At 36.8% G+C, this 22044-nt stretch overlaps 1 protein-coding gene and 1 long non-coding RNA gene across 10 annotated transcripts in view; one reads left to right on the top strand and one right to left on the bottom strand.

The window, feature by feature from the left end:
• Positions 1-20297, top strand: part of NLGN1 (neuroligin 1) — a 395043-nt gene extending 374746 nt beyond the window's left edge. For 6 of the 9 annotated variants that reach the window (XM_039378139.1, XM_027724638.2, XM_027724637.2 and 3 more), the window contains 3 exons: positions 8663-8875; positions 13736-14525; positions 15520-20297. In XM_039378139.1, the coding sequence (XP_039234073.1) occupies positions 8663-8875; positions 13736-14525; positions 15520-16342 (1826 nt within the window). In that variant the 3' untranslated portion in view covers positions 16343-20297. The remainder of the gene's footprint in view (positions 1-8662; positions 8876-13735; positions 14526-15519) is intronic. The other 3 variants (XM_027724639.2, XM_027724643.2, XM_027724641.2) reach the window with 1 other exon arrangement.
• Positions 8945-13967, bottom strand: LOC120322539. Its single transcript, XR_005562305.1, has 3 exons — positions 13572-13967; positions 9842-9909; positions 8945-9261 (listed from the first exon to the last, which is right to left on the bottom strand). It is a non-coding gene; the product is annotated as an uncharacterized LOC120322539 (long non-coding RNA).
• Positions 20298-22044: the final 1747 nt, after the last annotated feature.

The following is a 22044-nucleotide window of genomic DNA, read 5'->3' as shown; positions in this document are numbered from 1 at the left end:
AATTAAGCCCATCCTTTCTCTCACTTACATACGTAGTCAAAATTCTGAAAAACTGTGTGGTATTACTGAAAACATGCACTAATGTACAGCCAGAGTGACCATTATAAATCAAAGAGGATTTTCAGGCCTGAGTTAGAAAAAGTGTTCTCTGGCATGTAATAATCAATTGAAATATGCTTTTGAAAGCTGAGTCTGAACTCCATGTAATTCTAAGTAGCTGCACATATTACACAGCTTATTATAGAGCAAAACTTTCTCAAAATATATTGGGTAGGAGGACCTTCAAGCCCCATCTGGGCTATCTTTAGATAATGATTTTGCCAAAATCTTGAATGAAAAGGGAAAGCAGAACTTTATAGGGTCAGTTTTGATCTTTAAAGCCTTGCACATTGAGAGCATTGATATTCATTAACTCCTCGCTATAACATCTTTTCCAAGTTTGTCGCTGCTGCCTTTGGTTGTATCGTCTAAAGTCAAAAGTTCTGGGATATTGCATGAAAGTGCAGCATATCTCAATGCCTGTTTTCTGAGCTTGCTACTGAAAATGGGGATGCTGAGAGACCGTAGTAAGGGACAGATATTTGGTGCAATGTGCTGTGGGCTGCTTGATTTTGCATACTGCTCTACTTGAAGGAGGTAGGACTGGAACAGCTGTGCACTCAATCCTAGTGAAGACAAAAATCTCTCCCTTGGGACGTTGCTTTCTTCTGCCAAGTGGGAGAGTCAAGTGTTGGATTTGGATGTGGACTTTTCTGTTCTCTCCTGCAGTCTTTCCTTATTATTTGGGCTTTGGTTGAGTATTTTGAAAGGATCAGACTGCGATTGATTTTTATTATTCCACACATTATCCTGTAAGATTTTGTTTTGCCCTTGCTGTCTTTTAGAAACAATTTTATTTATATTTTTTTCAACTTCTCAGATGGTGGTTCACAAGAGAATTGCTAGTGTAGTACTCAGTAATAAAATGTTCATTTTCTATGAAAATTTTGTATGCAACTTAAAAACACTTTAAACTAAAACTTGAGTTGCCCTAGAGCATGACTCAGCCATGTACTAACAACTGTGATTTTTACCTTGTGGAAGGCATTTAAGCAGATGTTCTCTGCTGGCAGCAGAATTGCTTGTTTTTTAAAAGATGAGACTAGTCATAGATATCTGCTATTTTCTATAACAAACTCCATCTTTTTTTCCTGTGTTTTTTTAAAGAAGAAGAGGAGACATTCAAATCAAAGGTAGTCCAGCTGCCTCTTGTGTCCACCCATACCATAATGTCATTCATCAGTCCTTAAGGCTCACTTCTCCTTTCTGAAATGTGTCAGCACATATCACTTAAAATCTTGTAGGATTAGTATCTGCAGCTGTATTTCTGAAACTCGACTTGCCCCTCCTTTTCTTTTTTTCCTTTTACAGCGTATCAAGAAATCAGTATTAAAGATCACGTCTAGTGGACTAACCCTATTGCTTATAGAGCTCTCAAAGTATCTCTGAGATTGTTATCAGACTTTCATTTGACTTCAGTAAAGATCATCTATAATAAGTTACTGTAGAGTTGATCTCCCTGGTGATCATCTGGGACTGGCTGTGTTGTACTTAGAGGAAGGGGCTGGCAAGCAGAGGGCAGCTGGAGCCCCTTTTATCCATGCTCCTCACGTTGAAACCTGCCCCACACCACAACCCTGTGTGCAGGCATGGGATTGTCACAAGGACAGGACTGACACATCATTATGTTGCATAGAGAAAATACCCAAATTTTGAGAGCCTGCCCACAACTGTCCCAATGTGACAGAAAAAGCACGGTGGGAAATAACCACTGACCATGTGAAGAAGAGACAAATCTAGATTTTCAAAGCACTCTCAGACTTTCATCATCTCTTTAATGAAACTTTAAAGGCAAAGAGAGTCACTCTCTTCTCTCAGCCTTCAAAAATTGCTAGAAATTATAATCTCAGACTGTTTCAGCATCTGCAGCGTACTCAGAATTATAGAATCATAGAATGGTTTGTGTTGGGAGGGACCTTAAAGATCATCTAGTCCAAACCCCCTGCAATGAGCACGGACACCTTCCACTAGATCAGGTTGCTCCAAGTCCCACCCAACCTGGCCTTGAACATTTCCAGAAATGGGGCATCCTCAGCTTCTCTGGGCAACTTGTGCCAGGGCCTCACCACCCTCACAGAAAATAATTTCTTCAGATATCTAGTCTAAATCTCCCCTCTTTCAGTTTGAACCCATTACTCCTTGTTCTATCTCTACAGTTCCTGATGAAGAGTCCCTCTCTGCCTTCCCTATAGGCCCCCTTCAGACACTGGAAGGGTTCTATGAGGTCTCCATGCAACCTACTCTTTTCTAGGCTGAACAGCCCCAACTTGCCAATAATATCCCAGTAAATTTCACCAATTTCTTTCCTTCTGTAATAGCTGAAGATTATCTTTCCAGGATAGTAAAAAAATCTAGCTTCATCGAGATCTTTTTTTGTCATTTAAAGGACTTTGATGTATCAAAGCCTGTGCAAGAGAACCTGTGTTTTGGAGAAAGCCTGAGGGTTAGCCTGCTTTGGGCTGCATCACAACCAGTGAAGTCATGCCAAAATATCTCTGGCAGTGGAATGAAGTGCTCTGGTGTGGGACACTCCACTTTTTTGCAGTCTGCCTCTACACTGGAAATTTGCTGTAATGCTTTAGTGCTGGCAAGTGACAGATGGCAGACTGAAACAGCTGTAAGGGACTTCTGTACCTTGCAGTGTTCAGTTGGTTTAGTCTCTCACAGGAGAAGAAATTAGGTGAAAGGCAAGGAAGTGAAAACTTCTGTTGTTTCAAAGAGCCACAGGAAAGACCAGTCCTTTGGTAGGCTCCAACCACTTCATTAATATTAATTCAAAGGATTTAGTACCCTGCAAGTGTTAAAAATTCCAACAGTAGAAGACAGAAAAATTCCAACAGAAAAAGCACATCGGAGTTTATACACGATCACACACTTTTTTCCATGCATACTTTCAAAATGCCAAAGGATACAGTGACAAGTTTGTGTATTTACTGGTTCAATTCTGTAAATTGTTTACTTTGATGAAACAGTTGGGAATTTCTAAAGGCTGTCTGCTGAGGCAGCAGCACTGGCCAGGGAAGTCACCATCCCTGGAGGGATTTAAAAGGTGGCACTTGGGGACACGGTTTAGTGGTGGGCTTGGCAGCGCTGGCTAATGGTCTGAAAGGTCTTTTCCAACCTAAATGATTCTATGATTCTGTGATTCTATGATCTCAAACATCCAGGAAAGAGTGCATAATGATGTAGCATGATACTATACATATCTCATGGAGTTAAGCTAAAATCTTGCACTTCTGAAATCATTAATCTTATTACTAATATTTACGTGGCAGAGAGCTACAGGAACAGACAAGAACTTTGCTAATGTTGCAATCACTTTTCTGTATATTAAATGAATTTCATATGAAACTCCTGCTTGAGCAGCATTTTCAGAAGACTTGCTTATCTGATTCTCAAGCAGAGGTACATTGCAGATGTCTAGAGAGCAATATTTTTCATGCACTGAATAGTTCATATTTTCCTACATCTTTCTTATAGGAGTTCCTAGCCCTTTTAGTCACCTTACCCCTTATCCATGACTAAAATATGCCGTTAATATTAGGAAGTGCTGGTCAGCAAAGTGAGGAGCAGGATCCTCTGCTTCATGAATATCACATATACATTAATGTTCACAGTGCTGCTCATACAATTCCTTCAGGTTAGTTAGCTGACGTGAATTCTACAGAGATGGCTAAGATGAAAACAAATGTGGTCTTTGAGTTTAACCATCTCTCTTAAAAATTGCTTATCTTGCTCCCATTCCTATCCGAGTAGGTATAGTTTAAAGGGCAGCATAAAATTTCTGTACGTGGCAATTACCATTCAATAGCAATTGACAATGTCATACTTAAGTCCAAAGCAAGGAACTTGTGATTCAGAGAGAACATAAACTCTTCCCTCAAAATATGCCCTGTATTCTTCCAGTATGCATTGGTGCATTTATACCTGTACAATTTAACATTTTCTTTTAACAAAATAAAAGATGGCATTTGATCGCACAGGGAATTGTAACTGGAAACCCCATTATTATAACACATGCCTAAGCAGGTGGGTAATATTAAAGTCTTAAGTGTTACTGCTTTCAGAGACATAGCACTTCAAAAAACCCATTTAAGCATGTCAGACCAGTCTTTATACACTCTTAATTTTTAAAGTAGTATTTGTTGCTGTGCATCTTCTCACAGGCAGATATTTCTTTTGTCCAACAAGACATTCTGCCCCTTACATTAGGAAAAATTCTGTCTTGGCCTTCCCTTCTGCATTAATTTGAATGTTCAAATTAGGCCAGAGCTTAAAGTAATTCAAACTGGTAAGGTTTTCAACTAAATATTTTAAGTTTCCCAAGTCCATTATTTTATTTACTCTTCAAAAATGCTGGAATCATATTAGAAAAAGATTTATTTGAATGGCAAGCAGAAATCATTACCCAGACAGATAAGCCTACAAAGCATTAAAATTTATCTTAATAAAAAATACAGGACCTGGTTGTGGCACTCTCTGCATATTTGTCTAACAGACATGTAACAGAGAAATGGTCCAAATGGGCTTAATAAATCTCTTTCTTAAACTCACAAAAGACCACATCCTCACTTCCATAATTCTATTAGAGTCTGCTCCTCTGGAGGAGATAAAAGAAGAGATAACCTCTCCATTCAGAATATAAAATAGCAATTGTTCAGCTAACGATTGGAATATTTCCAGTAGAAGGACTTAATTATGGAACAAAATTAGCTCAATCTGACCTTTTTAGAGAATAATGCAAAACTAAGTTTTTTTGAGACTGTCTTCCTGGAATAACTAAAATAAGGAACAATTTACTTCCCTTTTTTTACAAGGCCAAAAGGTGGCAGAAAATGATAGCAGTGTTCTTGGTGAGATGACAATCCAAGGATAATAATAAGACAGTATTTGCAGAAAGAGATAATATATTTTAATAGACTAGCTGATGCAGTTTAAAAACAGAGGAGCTTTCAGACACACAAGCCCTTTTCAGTGAGAGCAGGTTCCCCTCTGTGACTCAAAATTGGGAGCTTAATAACTAGTGTGATGATTGTGTCATAGGAATGCATGGAAATGCATGGTACCTATATTAATTACATCCTGAAAGCTCCTCTTGGGATAAAGACATAGCATATTGTTCCAATCTCCATTTTATCTAAGTGATAAATAGGGATAAGTACCTGTACCCACAGACTGACAGGCTGGATACAATGCTGTGTGTTAAAGCATTTCTCTACAGGTGTTTAGCTCGATGAGTTTATGTGTGTTGAGGCACTCCTCACGAGCTAAAAAAAACCACCACCACCAACTGGAAAGAAAAACCTCATCTGTTTTATCAGTCCTATGTCTGATTTCACGACATTCTGAATTCTCCTAAGCCATGCTGATACCACTGCATAAGGGAAAAAAGGCATGAACAGGTGGTGATATTAACAGGCTTCTTATGGTTCTGAAAAATGAGATAGAAATGTTTCATGTCATGAAAGTCAACATCAATCATCATCCATCTTGTGCAGATATGGAAGTCAGCCAATGTGGTTCTTGCTGAGGACGCGTGAGATATTTCTTTTGCATCAGAGCTGTTGCTCTGGACACAAGTCATAATTTGTTTAATATAGATGAATGAGGAGAATATTACTAATACTGCCTTTTTTTTTTTTTTTTTTTTTTTTTTTTAACTAAACTGAAAGCTCCCCCTCCTGGCACATTCCCTGAACTGAATGCACGGTTCCTGATGTCTACTTTTAGCAACAAGACTTTTCACAAAGATTCTTTAAAAGTAGTATATTTATAGTTTTCCAAGGATTTCACATTTCCCTATCCAGCTTCGGGGCTTGATGTGAACTCATTTAACACCAGGGGATTGCTCTAAGGCTTTACCTATAATTTTAATCTCTTGCTTTTCCAGGCAAAGACTTACTTTATTTCCACTTTACTGCATATTATAAAGAGTAAAGAAAACAACTTTTTCAGAAAGTTTGAATGTTTTCATTTGTGTTCCTTCAGGGCAATTGCTGTATCTAATCTATAACCCACCATCTATTTTCCTAATAAATGCCTTAGAATCATTCTGAGAAATCTAGAGGATCTCACTGAACCAATGCTGCAGCTGTGATGAGAGCAGATCCTGACCAGAATGAGGGAATCTGCAAGCCAGGGAAATGGAAAAAAGCAAAGAGGGACACGTTTGTGTCACAATTTTGGTAACTTCTGTAACCACTCTCATCTCATTTCCGCCTGTGTTTCAAGGACCACTCACTAGTGCCAATCATTCCTGTAATCCCTTAAATCAGTGCAGTCACTTACGTGCTGAATATGATAAACTGATTTGTCACTGATTTTCCAATGTCCTATATTTATGCAAAGAAAGGGGAAGACTCTCCCAGCATATGTAGGCACAGGATTCTGTAGTTCCCATCAATTCCTACATTTTAATTTTCTTACTGTCCCTGGTACCATTCCTCAATTCCAAGCAGGCTGGCAAAGGCAGTGACACTGGTTAGGGAGCTCTCACTAGGTTTGCTGTCATGTTCAAAGGCCTCATCTCTCTGTGTCCTTAAAAACTGTTCATGGGGGACAACATTTTACTGGAGCATGAAGAGAAGAATGAATACTTCTGGAAGGATTGTATGGGGTCCATGCTTTCACAGAGGCACTCACACCAACCCTCTGGCCACAGAGGAAAATAAAGAAGAGTGAAGCAGAGTAAAATGACATCATAATAATCTCAACTCTGTGCTGAGCTGTAATAGTAAAATAAGAATGAATGAATTAGTTATAATTATTACTTCTTTTCTGGGCCTTCCCTGAATATCAAGGTGGTAGCAATGGTAGCAATGCTACTTTGCTTTATATGCAGTTAGGTAGTAAATATAGCAGGTTTTAGTTGTAGAATAGTGGTTATTTTAAAGTCTAGTACAGAGTAACAATTTACTATGGCTACAGTGAATGAAGTATGTCCATTAGACTTGGTACATTAGGTCTGGAAGCGGGAGAATTGCTGGCCTGGCACCCTATGCCACTTTACTGTTCCCTCTCCATGATAGCAAAAATCAGGATTGACCTACACAAGAAAAGCTTCTTGCCCTAAATGGAGCAGAGCTCAACTACTGAGGCAGCAAGGCCAATTAGCTTTCAGTTCAGCTTACAGCAGAGAAGGGCTGTTAGTATAAATGTCTACACATAGGACAGAATAGCAAATGCAAACTTTGAAGTCAAATCAGAGTAATAAAGTAACAAATGACATGTTCATTATATCCATGAATTTAGGTATACACATGCACCTATCTGTAGTCTTCTTAAATCCTTGCTTTATAGATGTATGTGCACACGTGTCTTGTTAGAAATGTCTCAAAAGCTCCTTTTATTGTCATAATGAAACAGTAGGACTCCTTTGAGAGCTATTTGTCTGCAAAACTACTGTAAACTTCTTTTGAGTAGGCTGTCTGCACTCAAGAGAGTTAAATCAGTAGAACTTTGACGAGACTAGAAGGCTCACTGATATCTAATTAATGTGGAAATAATTGTTGTAATGGTTGCATTTCTCTACAAAGCATGTACCAAAAAACAGTTACATGATTTAGGGAGCATTAAATCAGTTTGATATGCAAATGAAGGTATGGACTACTTCATAATGCTGGTATTATTTAAACATTTGTTTATTAAACTGAGAAAATTGGAAATGTCAACAAATGGGATCCAAAAGCAATGTCTCTTATCAACAGAGACTTTCTTCAAAGTTTTTACTGTACTCCTTTTGGAGTCAGTAGGCTCTAATGACAAGAGTAACAGCAATACTAAATGTGAGGGTACTGCTGGGAGTAAAGTGTGAAAGTTGTTCCTGCACCTCACATATTCCACAGCTTTTTCTCCACTGGGAATAAAAGGGAGCAATCGTAGTGCTCTCCAGATTATCCCTAAGCTCCTATCTTTTTGCTGTTAAGGGGTCATGGAAACAACTTAAATTGTCTTTATCCACTTAATGTAGATTCAATTAACTCAGGCTAATGACTATGGGATGGAGCTGGGGGAGTTGAGAGCTGCTCTCATTGTTCAACTCGTCTTGTCTTGTGACACAAGCTGCATTTTTGGGTGGAGAAAAAAGTAAAAGGTGATATGTTGCCAGGATATGATCAAACAGAGTCTACAGGGAATCATTTCCTCTCAGGCCATGTGCAAAGCTCATGGCTGCATCCAAGTACAGAAGTGCAACACAGAGTTGACCAAATCCCATACAAAACAACTGCATCTTATCTGTTTGCTAACCTTTGCTCTTAACCTTAGTACAATCAACACAAAGTCTTTGGGATTAATATGTTGTAACCTGTTAAGATTCAGATGAGTATTTTGCCTGGGATCTTCATCTTCCCTGCATTAATATATCATGGCCAAAAGAGTGCCTACAGAGTAATTTGGCTTCAGAAACAGTGTAAAATTGCAGATTTTTCCCAGGTAATATGGCAAATTATGTAGTTCTGTGATATTTAACAGCATATACTTTTGAAATCTTACTTGGAAGACTTAAACAGGATTACTCAGAAGAGCACTTGCTAATCCTTTCTATTTTCATTTCCATTCACAGGATTTCTGAGCACCGGGGACCAAGCGGCAAAAGGAAACTATGGCCTTCTTGATCTAATTCAAGCTTTGCGATGGACTAGTGAAAATATTGGGTTCTTTGGTGGTGACCCACTAAGAATAACTGTTTTTGGATCTGGTGCAGGCGGTTCATGCGTCAATCTGTTGACTTTATCCCATTATTCTGAAGGTAACCGTTGGAGCAATTCAACCAAAGGTATTATGCAGGTTGCAAATTTTGACAATTTTGGTGTCTGCATGCCACCACCATTAGTACTATGTGATGTTCTGTATATTCTCTTTGTTCCTTTGAACTGTTGAGTTCAGCTCAATATTAAGAAAACTTTTTATAGGCTGTACAAGCCTCCTTCTCCCTCAGCTCTTCTGTGCATGTTTAAATTTTGGGTCACTTTCTTCTTTTTCCTATGGAGCCTTGTAGAAACACTTCATAGCAGACTTTTGAACAGCATTTTCTTGGTGCATCGTTTTTGTCTCTTTTCTTTCCTACCTAAGGGTGTCCTTTTTGGAAAACCAGTCAGTCATGCTCACGGTAGATGAGGTCGTCTTTATTCAGACAGTCGTGAAAGGCGTGTTTAGTTTCTCCTGAGGAGCAGAATTTAAAGAAAAATAAAATGACACAGTTTCTCTTTTCAGGCTAACAGCTGCAATGCTTAAAACTATTATTTTGTGTGAAGGAAACAAGTACCTAGTTCAGAAATCTTTTGTCTGAAACTGCATGAACTTCACTTGCTGTCATCTAATAAAAGAATGGTTGAATGTTTTGCATGCATGATCCAAAATTGTCAAAGCATCCAAGTTGCAAATGGATTTTCTTCTATATGTTTTTTCCTATTCCATAACTAACACCTTTTCTCTCTAGTCGAGGCAGACAGCAGGAAATTAAAAACAGGCTGTTTGAGGCACCCAATTTTTTTTTCTATGATTTTTGCACCACAGTTTCACACAGTTTCTCTCATTTGCATGGCTCTTGCTTATTGATCACATTACTTTTGTCTCACTGTTTTCACGTATTTTTATCTGTATTGTTTAGTTTTACCAGGGACATCACACTGTGCCCTGTACATATAATCCTCCCCTAATTTCTATTGCTGTATCTCCATGGGGGACTAATTGGCCAGTCATAAAAACGTAATTCCACTGACATTAAAAGAGCTCCATTTACCCAACATCATGGTGCAGATCCCACTGAGGTCAATAGAAGTGACAGCTTCTTTAGATCATGCCGTTACACTATTTTAAAAGAGAGAAAAAGATATGTTTTACAAGAAAAGTCAAGTGGAAAATAAGACTGTGGTCTGAATTTTAGTCTATTTCCGCAATTTGATTTTTAAAATAATCTTTTCTTTTTTTTTGTTCCATAACTACCTGCACTTAAACAGAAGATATTTATAAGCTGACCTATAAGAACAAGATGTAAGCATTACTTCATCACAGGGTAACGGGAGGGTCACACTGCACCATCTTCTTTTATCGGAACCCTCAAAAACAACTTTGTTATCAAGGGTTTCATTTCAGGTGGATTGAGGAGACCTGGTTTATCCTCCCCTAAATCTTACATTATGATAATATTGATCCTCTTGACATAACATGACAATAATGAGAAATCCCATATTTACAGTATCTGGACAGTCATGTGTTGCCTCTTATAAGCAGATGTTACCATGTCATGTGGCAACACATGGCCAGAGTTCTGACAGAATTTGTCTGGGGAAACTGATGCAGCAAATTGTCAACATAGCAGAGCTATGGGAGGGGAACTGAAGTTAGTAAATTTTTGAGGATTTCTTTTATGAGAAAGCGAACTCATGCTTTTTTCTAATTTGGATTAAACAGAACAATGTGCCATAGCCCCAAGCATGTTACATTTCTTTCAGAGGTGGTTAGACCTGCCATGAAAAAAAAAAAAATTGGTCACTTTCAAATAAGAAAAATTATTTCAAGTATTTAAACATTTTCTGATATTTTAACATTTCCAAACCCCCTTTTATTTCATGTTATTTTGTTTCACATTCACATTTGAAAGCTGGAGAAGGACTTTTTACAAGAGGACAAGTGGTGAATGGCTTCACACTGAGGGCAGATTTAGATCAGATATTAGGGAAAAAATTCTTCCCTGTGAGGGTGGTGAGGCCTTGGCACAGGCTGGATAGAGAAACTGTGGCTGCCCCATCCCTGGAAGTGTTCAAGGCCAGCTTGAACGGGGCTTGGAGCAACCTGGGATAGTGGAAGGTGTCCCTGCCTAGGGCAGGGAGTTGGAACAAGAAGATCTTTAAGGTCCTCTCCAACCCAAACCATTCTATGATTCTATGATTATCAACCAGTCTCTCTGATAATCTGTAAATTCGGGTGCTCTCTTTTCTCCTGTCATTTCCCTTTGAAAGATTCCCTTGGCAGCTGAGAGGAGGACTTCAGCCTATTTCAAGATGGTGCTGTTTGTTAGCCGCCCACCTGCAAGTGGGCAGAAAGAACAGCAGCCATTTTCGGAAAGTGCTCTGAAAATATAGATGGATATATGCAAATTATTATTATTATTTACTTTGGTGATGCTTTGAATAGGAGTCACAAAGTGCTATGGTCCATTGAGCATTTAAATCTTCTTTCCATCAGTCTGAAACCCATAAGAGATAATAACCATACACATTATCAGATAAAAATGTAGTTCTCCATCCTGTGAGGTACAAATTTCTTCCAGTTGTGTCACAGAATGAAAATAATTTTTCATAACATTGTCCATTTTTCACCAACATGGTTTGAGTGGAGGAATATTTCTCTAAGCATTCTTCAGCAAAAGGAGGGATGTTTAGTTTCCCTTCCTCAGAAAGCTTTATGGCCAGAGGACTTGACCACTTTTTAATCCTGCATTTGATGTTTATGTAGCACTTAGCAAGCCACAGTGTTTATATCAGCATTTTCTTACACTTAGCTTACACTTTCTGTCCTTGTTCAGGCATATTTAATAAAGCAATAAAAATAGATTTACAAAAGATGCCAAAAACCCCCACACATTATGGAGTATCATGAAATACATATTTTTTTAAAATTCAGCTTTGTCACTTTGTTATATTTATTACAATGCCTGGATCCTCTGTGGTAATTCCACTGACTTTGAGCTGATTTATGCTAGCTCAATATCTGACCTTATAAACATGCAAATATATTTTTAGCTGTTTTATAGCTCAAGTTCATTCTTATTTTTACTCATATCATGCTAGGAAATAATATCTCGGATATAACTTCTCATAAATTTAAGGAGAGTCTGGAGTTTACGTATTTCAGTCTCTACACCTATCTTATTTTAAGATTTTTGGATTTGGATCTAATACAATCTAGAATGATTTTAAAATTCCTCAGAAGCTCATAAAATGTTTCCTGCCAGCAACAGATTCCAACTAACCTGTGAGTGCACAGGGTCTGATGCTGCAGTAGAGGCTGTGAAAGCATGTCTCTGATTGGATTTAGAGGCTATGGAAGTTTACTATCAACAGAAATATGTTACTTATCAAAGTAAAAGCCATCCTGTGCATTACTGGAATACATTTCTGAAGTAAGCTGAGCACCTTCACTCCAGTGCCTTTAGTGGGAGTATCCAGCTATTCGTCAAGCATTGGAACAAAGATGCATTCTTAGGAAAATTAAGTGAGTGGGGCCAGATGTTGCTTCCAGTCATCAAGTAACTCTCCCAGAGTCAGTGGAATGATTCCAGGTGTCTATCAGGATAAGTCAAACAAAATTCTGACCCATATATCTTAAATCAGCATAGAATGCTATAGCCATTTTTTATTATCCACAGTGAACTATAGGAGGCAGGGTCCAGTATAAAATATTTTCCAGTAATTTGTGCAAAATATGTACTCCCGAAATTAACTTTAATGAAAATAAATAACAAAAAACCAAACCAAACCAGCCAAACTCACAAACAAAAAACCCAGAATAGGTCACAGTTACCTAAATATAGCCTAAGTTTCTGAGTGTTATTTTGCACAAGGTTCAGACTCATAATCTCTTTCAGACACCAAATTACCCTCCCCAAATGGAGCTGGAAAAGTCCAAGCCCCAACACAAAGAGAACACAAGAAGTGTGAACAGTAAGGATGGAGTTTTGATTGCATTAAATCCAATAGCAAAAAAATTAGATTGATTCATTGACTATCGGGGCTGAGGCTCTCATCCATGATGTGTTTTAAAAATGCTTACAGAAGGGAGAAGAAAAAAAAGTAAATGTCAATTTCAACATATTTTGTTATTTCTGTGGGTAGAATTCCTGGTCCAGAGTGCTAGTTAAACCAGCATAAATTCAAATTAATTGCACTGAAGTCTTTGGGATTTACTGCAAGTTTATATGTAGTGCTGGATCATTCTCTCTCCTCTAAAAGAATATATGAACATATGTTTAAATCTCCGAATTACAAAGCTAAATAGTGTAAAATATATCATTTCCCTTTTTATGTAAGTCTGATCAATATAAACCTGCATTTAAAAAGCTCCTTACAAGAAAGGATTTTGACTTAGACACTTATAAATTTAATAGCTGCCTAGTACCTTCTCATCTGTTGCTCCAGAATATAAACTTTGAAATTATAGACAATTCAAAAGCACTTCTCAAACCAGGTTTAATCCCAAACAAAACATAAAGAAGTGTATTAGGTTTATTTAACACATTGTTGTATGCATGCAACTTCAACCCATTTCACAGACTTGTTGGCTTTTCCTCCAACCTATAAACTGCTTTAATTTTAGGGATTTGTTTCAAGCTGTTAGTGTTATCCTACATAAGGTAATACCACTTCTTTTTTTCTGCCTGAGTTTCTTTCAAAAATCTGTTCCTCAGCTGGACTATATTGGGGTAGAATCATTTGCTTCAGCACACATTGCATTTATTTTGTGCACATTACCTGTAGGTACAACAGAAGTCAGATCCCTTGTATTTAAGTACTATTAAGATTCAGGTATCTCTCCTGTTGAAGTTTTCTGTTGTTTCAAAGAACTCCTTTGAATCTTTCAAGTCTGTAGCTGTTTCAAGGTCACTTCAGTAGTTTTCAAATATTTCTCCCCACAGGACTTTTTCAAAGAGCAATAGCTCAAAGTGGAACAGCTCTCTCCAGCTGGGCAGTTAGTTTTCAGCCTGCAAAATACGCCAGGATGTTGGCTACAAAAGTTGGTTGCAACATGTCAGACACTGTAGAACTGGTAGAATGTCTACAGAAGAAGCCTTATAGAGAACTTGTCGACCAGGACATTCAACCAGCAAGATACCACATAGCCTTCGGACCGGTCATTGATGGCGATGTGATACCAGATGATCCTCAGATACTGATGGAACAAGGAGAATTCCTCAACTATGACATCATGTTGGGAGTTAACCAAGGGGAAGGGTTAAAATTTGTTGAAAACATCGTGGACAGTGAAGATGGCATATCGGCTAGTGATTTTGACTTTGCAGTTTCTAACTTTGTCGATAACTTGTACGGATACCCGGAAGGCAAAGATATATTGAGGGAAACTATTAAATTTATGTACACGGACTGGGCAGATCGACACAATCCTGAGACCAGAAGGAAAACACTGCTGGCTTTGTTTACTGATCACCAGTGGGTTGCACCAGCAGTGGCCACAGCAGATCTTCACTCGAATTTTGGATCGCCTACATACTTCTATGCCTTCTACCATCATTGCCAGACAGATCAGGTACCTGCATGGGCAGATGCAGCCCATGGAGATGAGGTTCCTTACGTACTAGGAATCCCCATGATTGGTCCTACTGAATTATTTCCTTGCAATTTCTCCAAAAATGACGTCATGCTAAGTGCGGTGGTGATGACGTACTGGACAAACTTTGCAAAGACTGGGTGAGTACCAGATAATGAATGGTCTTGTGTGCAAACTCAGGATGGAATGATGCAGTGCCTTCCATTGTTTATCTGCATTGGGAATGTCTCTGTACTTGTAGGATGAATAAGAGGTTAAGAATTGGGTTGGATATTTATGTTTATTGTAATGTCCCTCAGCTCACTTATGTATTCTGGCAAAAAGAGGGAAAAATATCTTTGCGGACATTCTGTGTGAAGAAATTTTTAAAAATACACAAATATAACTATGGGAACCCCAGAAAGGTGTTATAACTAAGCATTTAACACATGTGTATAGTTAAATATAGTTACATTAGTAACTGACTTTATCCCAATACTGATATTTTCATCCCATGAGACACAAAATTACGCAAATATTGCATCAAATATAATAAATTTTATTTTAAGAGCACAGTTTGTCTTAAATTGACATTTCTGGCCATAAAATATGCGACTTTAAATTTGGAAAGTGTTGTCATTTTTATTAATTCTTCTTTCACTGGAAGCTCAAAACACTTTGTTACCTTTGACCATTGTTATTTTTGACTTTGTGTTGCACTGAGTTGTGTTCTGCCATGATCTTTCCCCCCTGGAAGGCCACAGATGCTGCATATGAAAGGAGATGCTGAGCTGTACAAGCTTCATGTTGGTAAAAAAGAAAAACAAATCTTAATGTCCTCTCACACTCGTCTCTCATCATTTGTCCACATCACCACACTGATGGCAATCTGTCCTCAGCAGCACAAGTTTTCAATGTGAGAGAGACAGTAACATTTTGGGGAACTAAGGGAGTCACTGAAATCTGAGTAAAAGAAGGGTTCATTTGCATAATGCTGTTTCTAATCAAGATTATTAAGGCCTCTAATTTTAGGGAATAGCACTCTGCTCTGTCCAAAGGCAGATTTAAACATTTAGTATAAAATCTTAATTATGTTAATTTTATAATTCTGTTTGAAATGCTTTGTAACATTGGAGATATCTCTTTTTTTTTTAGTGACCCAAATCAACCAGTGCCACAAGATACAAAATTCATCCATACAAAACCAAATCGTTTTGAAGAAGTAGCATGGACCAGATATTCTCAGAAAGACCAACTCTATCTTCACATTGGATTAAAACCACGAGTTAAAGAACACTATAGGGCCAATAAAGTGAACCTTTGGTTGGAACTGGTACCTCATCTGCACAATCTTAACGACATTTCACAGTATACCTCTACCACAACTAAAGTGCCATCCACTGATAATACTTTCAGACCAACAAGGAAAAATTCTGTTTCAGTTACTTCAGCCTTTCCTACAGCCAAACAAGATGATCCCAAACAACAACCAAGCCCATTTTCAGTGGATCAAAGGGACTATTCCACAGAATTGAGCGTTACTATTGCAGTTGGCGCATCTTTGCTGTTCCTGAACATTTTGGCCTTTGCAGCGTTGTACTACAAAAAGGACAAGCGGAGACACGATGTCCACAGGAGATGTAGCCCACAGCGTACGACTACCAATGATCTTACCCATGCACAAGAAGAGGAGATAATGTCCCTCCAAATGAAGCACACTGACTTGGATCATGAATGTGAGTCCATCCATCCACATGAGGTGGTTCTTAGGACCGCCTGTCCCCCAGACTACACGCTAGCTATGAGAAGGTCTCCTGATGATATTCCCTTAATGACACCCAACACCATCACAATGATCCCCAACACTATACCAGGGATTCAACCCCTACACACATTCAACACATTCACCGGAGGACAGAACAACACTCTGCCCCATCCTCATCCCCACCCCCATTCACACTCAACAACCAGGGTATAGCCAGACAAGACAAAACAAACTTTATTTTTTGATGGATTACAGTAGGTGATATTACTGAAGATTACTTGGCTTTCAACCTACAAGACTCTTACTATTTAAATATGGAGGAATATTATGTGAATATACATATCAAGAACTTTTGGGGTTTTGGAAAAAATGAATTGTACATATATCAAATGAACTTACGAAACAAACAAAACAAAAGAAAAAAAAAACAAACAAAAAACAAAACTACCAACTGTTTGCAATTGCTTGAAGCAGTTGTCCTGAATGATACTTTTTCATTCACATTCAAGTATTAATTTTTTGAAGATTTAAGTTACATAATGGAATTAGGCATGTGCAACACAAACGGGAAAGAACTATGACTGAAAATTTTAAAAACCTATAAATATGCACAAGGGACACACTAATGGAATGTCAGATAATTTTCACCAATTTTTATTTGGACCTGTTTTCTTGTGTAGACCATATTTACATATTTGAATAAGTACACAAAGCACCAATGCTGTTAAGGCCTTAGAAAGTGGCTCATGCTGAAATCTGCCAGTCAAAGAAGTTTTACAGCCTGGCAGGTACAACATTATCACATAAGTGCTGTCAGTATAAAAGTTGTGGGAATAAAGGAAACTGGATATTTTTAGCACGATGTGCATGATAATTTATATGCTTGGTGGCTGTGCTGCTGATTAAGCCGTAATTAAAATTCTTCTCATCCCATTGGAGTTTTTAATAGAAGCTTTCTCCATCAATTGGCACAACCTAAAGAAGTTTTTTTAAAGGGGCAAAAGTAATTACAGTAAAATATTTCATGGTAGCTTCAGAAAGGAAAGGAATTGCAACAGTTCTTAAAGGTATTTATGGCATTCTAAGTAAAAAGTGGTGGACCCTCACTGATATGAATCCCAGACAAAAAATGTGTATTATTAACTTTTTTTCCTTTCCACCTAAATAATTTCTAACTTTAAAATAACTACAACTTTAATGGAATCTCCTTTGAAGAAGGATTTATAATTTGCTGTGATTTAGTTATGATATATTTAGTTCAAATTGATAAGAAAAGTGTGTCCAAAAATTTAATTGCAACAACATTTTGCCATATGAAAATGCCTCAATATTATAGCTCTGATTACACCTTTCAGTTTATTGTTTCAACTCATGTTGCATGTTACAAAGTTTACTTATAATACTTTAAAATAATGTTAATTCCCTTTTTGCTATACATTAGCTTTTCCATTCCAATGAATTCTCTAGACCAGATGGCAAGAGTGTAGAAAAAGAGGGTATGTAAGAATGGGGAGAGAGCCAACAACTGGAAATTTAAAAATCTGAATACTACATATGTTTGTGTGATTTGAAATGAATGTTCTAAAATCACAAGAAATTTTTCATTCCCCTGTTGCTTTCCAGTAATTCTATACCACGGTCCTTTCAAAATGTTTGTATATGTAATCAGATGTACATTTATATAAAAGAAATAATTGAGATGGACTTAAGAGCACATCCCTGATAAATACTTTCTCTCTTACCTGTACTATATTTCTATTAGACTAAAGTTATGTGATTTTTTTTTACATTTTTTCAAATTACTAGCAATTTTGATAGTTTGTAAGATAATGCGAAGAACTTTCTCTGACAAACTAACTGCAGTAACAGAAACATTTCTTTTCAGTTACTCTTTTTCAAGAATGAAAGCTTATTACACACAAAAATTGTATACTACTTGATGGAAAATTACTTTGTATTTCTTGGCCATATTACTGGTCACTGAGTGAAATAAAGATAATCTGGATAACGAATATTATTCCAATGTTAAGAGACCTGATCTTTGCTCATTAAAGAGCTAAAATGTTTATTGCTGTTTTGTCATTTTTTAATGAAGTAATGGTAACTGTCTCAAATAAAGAGTAATATCTTAAGACCAGTCTGGTTCTTGAAGACATGAAAATGCTTTCTACAACTAGTACAACTGCATATTTATTGGCCAAGCCCACCTACAACCATTTCTTACAGAAATATTGACATTGTGACTGTATGGTGTCATAATATCACATGTAAAACTCCCCTAGACTTCAGGAATGAGTTAAAAATGCAATATCAACACAAAAAAAAGCGCCAAGGAATAGGCCTAATTGAAATAAATCTGCAGTATTCCAGGATAGGGAAAAAAAAAATCACCTGGGTATTATTTGGGTTATTGAACTTTTATAAAAGATTGCTGGGTAGTTCAGAGCATGTTTGCTAACATGGAGCACAGACATTAAAAATCGAGCTGAAATGAAAATAAAGTTCTGCAATTTCAGTTATTTTATTTACCAATTAAAGAAAAAAAAAAAAAGAAAAAAGAAACCCATGTACTTAATTAGTATTTGTTAAAGTCCCCAGTTTTAAATTAAGGTCTTTTTGTAGAAGCATAAAAAATAGTCTTCAAAATCCAGAGCGGTCTGTGTGCAATTTCTGCCTGATGTGGTTGTGCTTTTAGACTGTGACCTGCCAATGTAAACCAATAAAAAGAATTGTTTGCCATCTGATAATTATTGTTTAATAAGAAGATTGTATTTTGCTATGTTGATGAAACAAAACAAAAAAATACAAAAACATTGATGGCCATAAAACAAGATATTAATGAAATATGATTTTATGTGCTTTTCTTAACTTTATCAAAACCAAAATAACTTTCTACTATAGTTTATTTGTGGCCATATATCTATATATCTCTCTATATACAGTATCTGGTAATTGTTTACTTTTATTAGTTACAAAATAAATGATTTAGGTAAACGAAGCATGACACTACACTTTATTTCTGTCAGCCAATAGTATTTAAAATGTGAAAGATGAAAGCAACATCACAAATTCTGTCACTCCTGTTTGGAGGAAAAAAGTCCATTCCTGTGATGCAGATACTGTGAATGATATTTTAGTGGCTACTTTATAATGACATTACAGCAGCTGGCTTTCCAAAAGTAAGATGGTGTCCCACATTTTAATGCAACTTTAAGAAAGATCAAGAGATGTTTTAACATTGAAATGAAAATATAGGAAAAGGTTTTGGAATCTCTTCATTATGCCTCATGGAATATAAGTTTGTTATTTTCAAAATATTTATCTGTTTGATTTGTTTTCCACAGTATCCTACAAAAAAGCAAAACTGAGTGTGATATTTAATTTCTTGTATCATCCTTGGACCAGATTTCCAATAAAATTAGGATATCAGTCAGTCTTTGGAAGTTCAGTAAAAATATAAAAAAGCCTGCATTTATTGCTTTCACACTTTTGTAAATATGTTTGCAGACTTTTTTAAGAAAATGTATTCTACCATTTTGAGAAAAAAAAAACAAACAATGGAATCATTGTCTCGTTTATCTATTAAAATTACAGGCAATATAATGTGCTGTGCTGACATTTCTAGGAGAAATAAAACCGATAAAAACACATTTCTCTCAATGGTATCTCAGTTGGTTGTACCTGGTATTCTCCACACATGGAAGACTTGGAAGGCATGGGAGAACTTCCTGAATAGAATCTCCCATTGGAAAATGTAGTTGTTTTTGTTACCTGTACTAAACATGGATTCCTATGTCACAAGTCTTTTAATTATTGGATATTTGTGTTACTCAAACATCCTGAAAACCAGATGAATAGGGGTCTAACAAATAAACATGTTACAGCTTTAAAGACACCACTGCACAGGAGGTGTTGGAATTTCTGTTGCCACCTTCACCAGGAGATGAAACAGCTGACTTCATAAGAAACTGTCAAACATCATGGCGTACCTTTGATGTTTGTAAGTTGCTGGTTTTTTCCTGTGATGTTAGTTTAAATATTGGCTTTCCCCTCTCTTTTTTTTTTCTAGTAATGAACAGTTACAGATGGTCGCTTTTTAATGTAAGCGAACATTAGATAATTTAATTATTATTGTGAAAATGTGCTCCCAAATAAATTAGATTAATAGGAAATTCCCTGCAGAGGTTTTGTTATTTTTCATTCAAAGCTCTTGTCAAAATATCTATTGCAGCTGTTCTGCTTTCTCTTTTTTTCAGACTGTAAGCTAAGGGACTTTCTCCAAATAACATTAAAAATCTCTTTTTCTATTTGAAATAATAACACTATGAGATTAAGATGTCCTCCTGAGGCCTCCAAATAAATATGAGCAATTTTAAACATGGTGAACGGGCTTTCACTCAAAACATTCTGACGTGATTTCATTCTGGCACATAAAAACATTTGTATGCAGACTAGAAACCAGCAGCATTTGATAAGGTGTTCAAGAGAACTATGGAGCAGAATCGATGAGTTCATCACCAGGCATGCGCAAAGTCCCTTTTCTCTTAGGTTCTGTTAATGCTTTTGTATAATTAATTCCTTATTTACAGGTTCAGTGGAATCTTAACTTTCTGAAATGGGAAGTGGTTAGAACAAGGTAATGAACTTTATCTGGTGGAAAATGTTCAGGGAAAAAAAAACCTGTTGAGAGTCACCAAGGAGGTGTAGACTTTTATATGCAACCTGGCTTCGTTCCTTTTTGTTGGTATTATAATTCTCAGTAATTCGTACACATGGGAAACTGTCATTTCTGTAATAAGCTTTAGTTTCGAAAAGGAATTTAAGTATTGTATGCAAATTGTAGATTAAAGCCTATTCTGAGTTTTGTGTCCCTTGCCACTGGGATGAATGAACAACCTCATAGAAGTGCAACAAATTTGTACAAGTAATTTTTATACAGTTACTTGAAATTTATTTTGTTTTCATGTGAAGATAAAAGTACCGTCACACCAGTAGAACCCGTGTAAGTATTCTTTTGTCACAGAAAATGCCTTCTTGTATAAATGTGCATCTTTGTCTCCACATGCATACCCACATGCACTACTCCAGCCAATAAAGGAGATTTCAAAAAATGTGACTAATCAGGGTATTTTACCTTCTTGCACCATTCAAAGGTGTGGAAGTAACACCTGTACATTCTTCATCCTCCACTGTTATTGACCAGATGCTCAACTGATGACATTTTTTTTAGCACCAGCTGAATTAGTATTTATCATAGGACCTTTGAAATCAATGAAGACCTGAAAATTTACACCAGCTATTGATCTGCTTCCAGAGCTTTAATGTTCATCGTGGCTCATCTCACCATCCAATTTTGAATATCTTCTCCTGCACATGAACACCCACTCACAGAAATTATTACAAGTATAACTACCTGATTCATGAGCACTATCAGGCATTAAAATGTGCTTTAAAATAAGCTTACACTTATTTGTATGTAAGGCCAAAATCAGGAAAAAAAGTCTACTTTATAAAGAAAAAATCCATAGTAATTACGCTGATGCAAAGAATAGGTTTGTACCACAGTTTGTAGCCTTAACATGCTGTAGTAAGTTTTATGTTAAAATCTTTATAAAAGGAACAGTTCTGTCTGATCCTCAAATCTATATGTTGACCTATATGTCAAAGTCATAATGATACTTTACAGCAGTTGGAAGCCTGCTCTGTTCTGCTTCATTCTGGAAAGGAAGAGACATGCAACTGGACCACATGTTGCTATAAATTCAGGACAGAAATAGCTGGATTTCCTCTGTCTTCTGAATTTCCCCCTCTCAATATCAGCAATGCCAGGCACTTAGCATCTATGAGCTTAGCTTTATAATGACGCTATTAAAAAAAAAAAAAAGTGGGAGTTCTTAAGTTTGTAGGACTCTGCA

The sequence above is a fragment of the Pipra filicauda genome, unplaced genomic scaffold, assembly GCF_003945595.2.
Source record: "Pipra filicauda isolate LSUMZ 115617 unplaced genomic scaffold, ASM394559v2 scaffold9_size5747161_pilon, whole genome shotgun sequence".
Taxonomy (NCBI): domain Eukaryota; kingdom Metazoa; phylum Chordata; class Aves; order Passeriformes; family Pipridae; genus Pipra; species Pipra filicauda.
The sequence above is the reverse complement of the archived record's forward strand: the minus strand, read 5'-3'. Positions and strand labels throughout refer to the sequence as shown.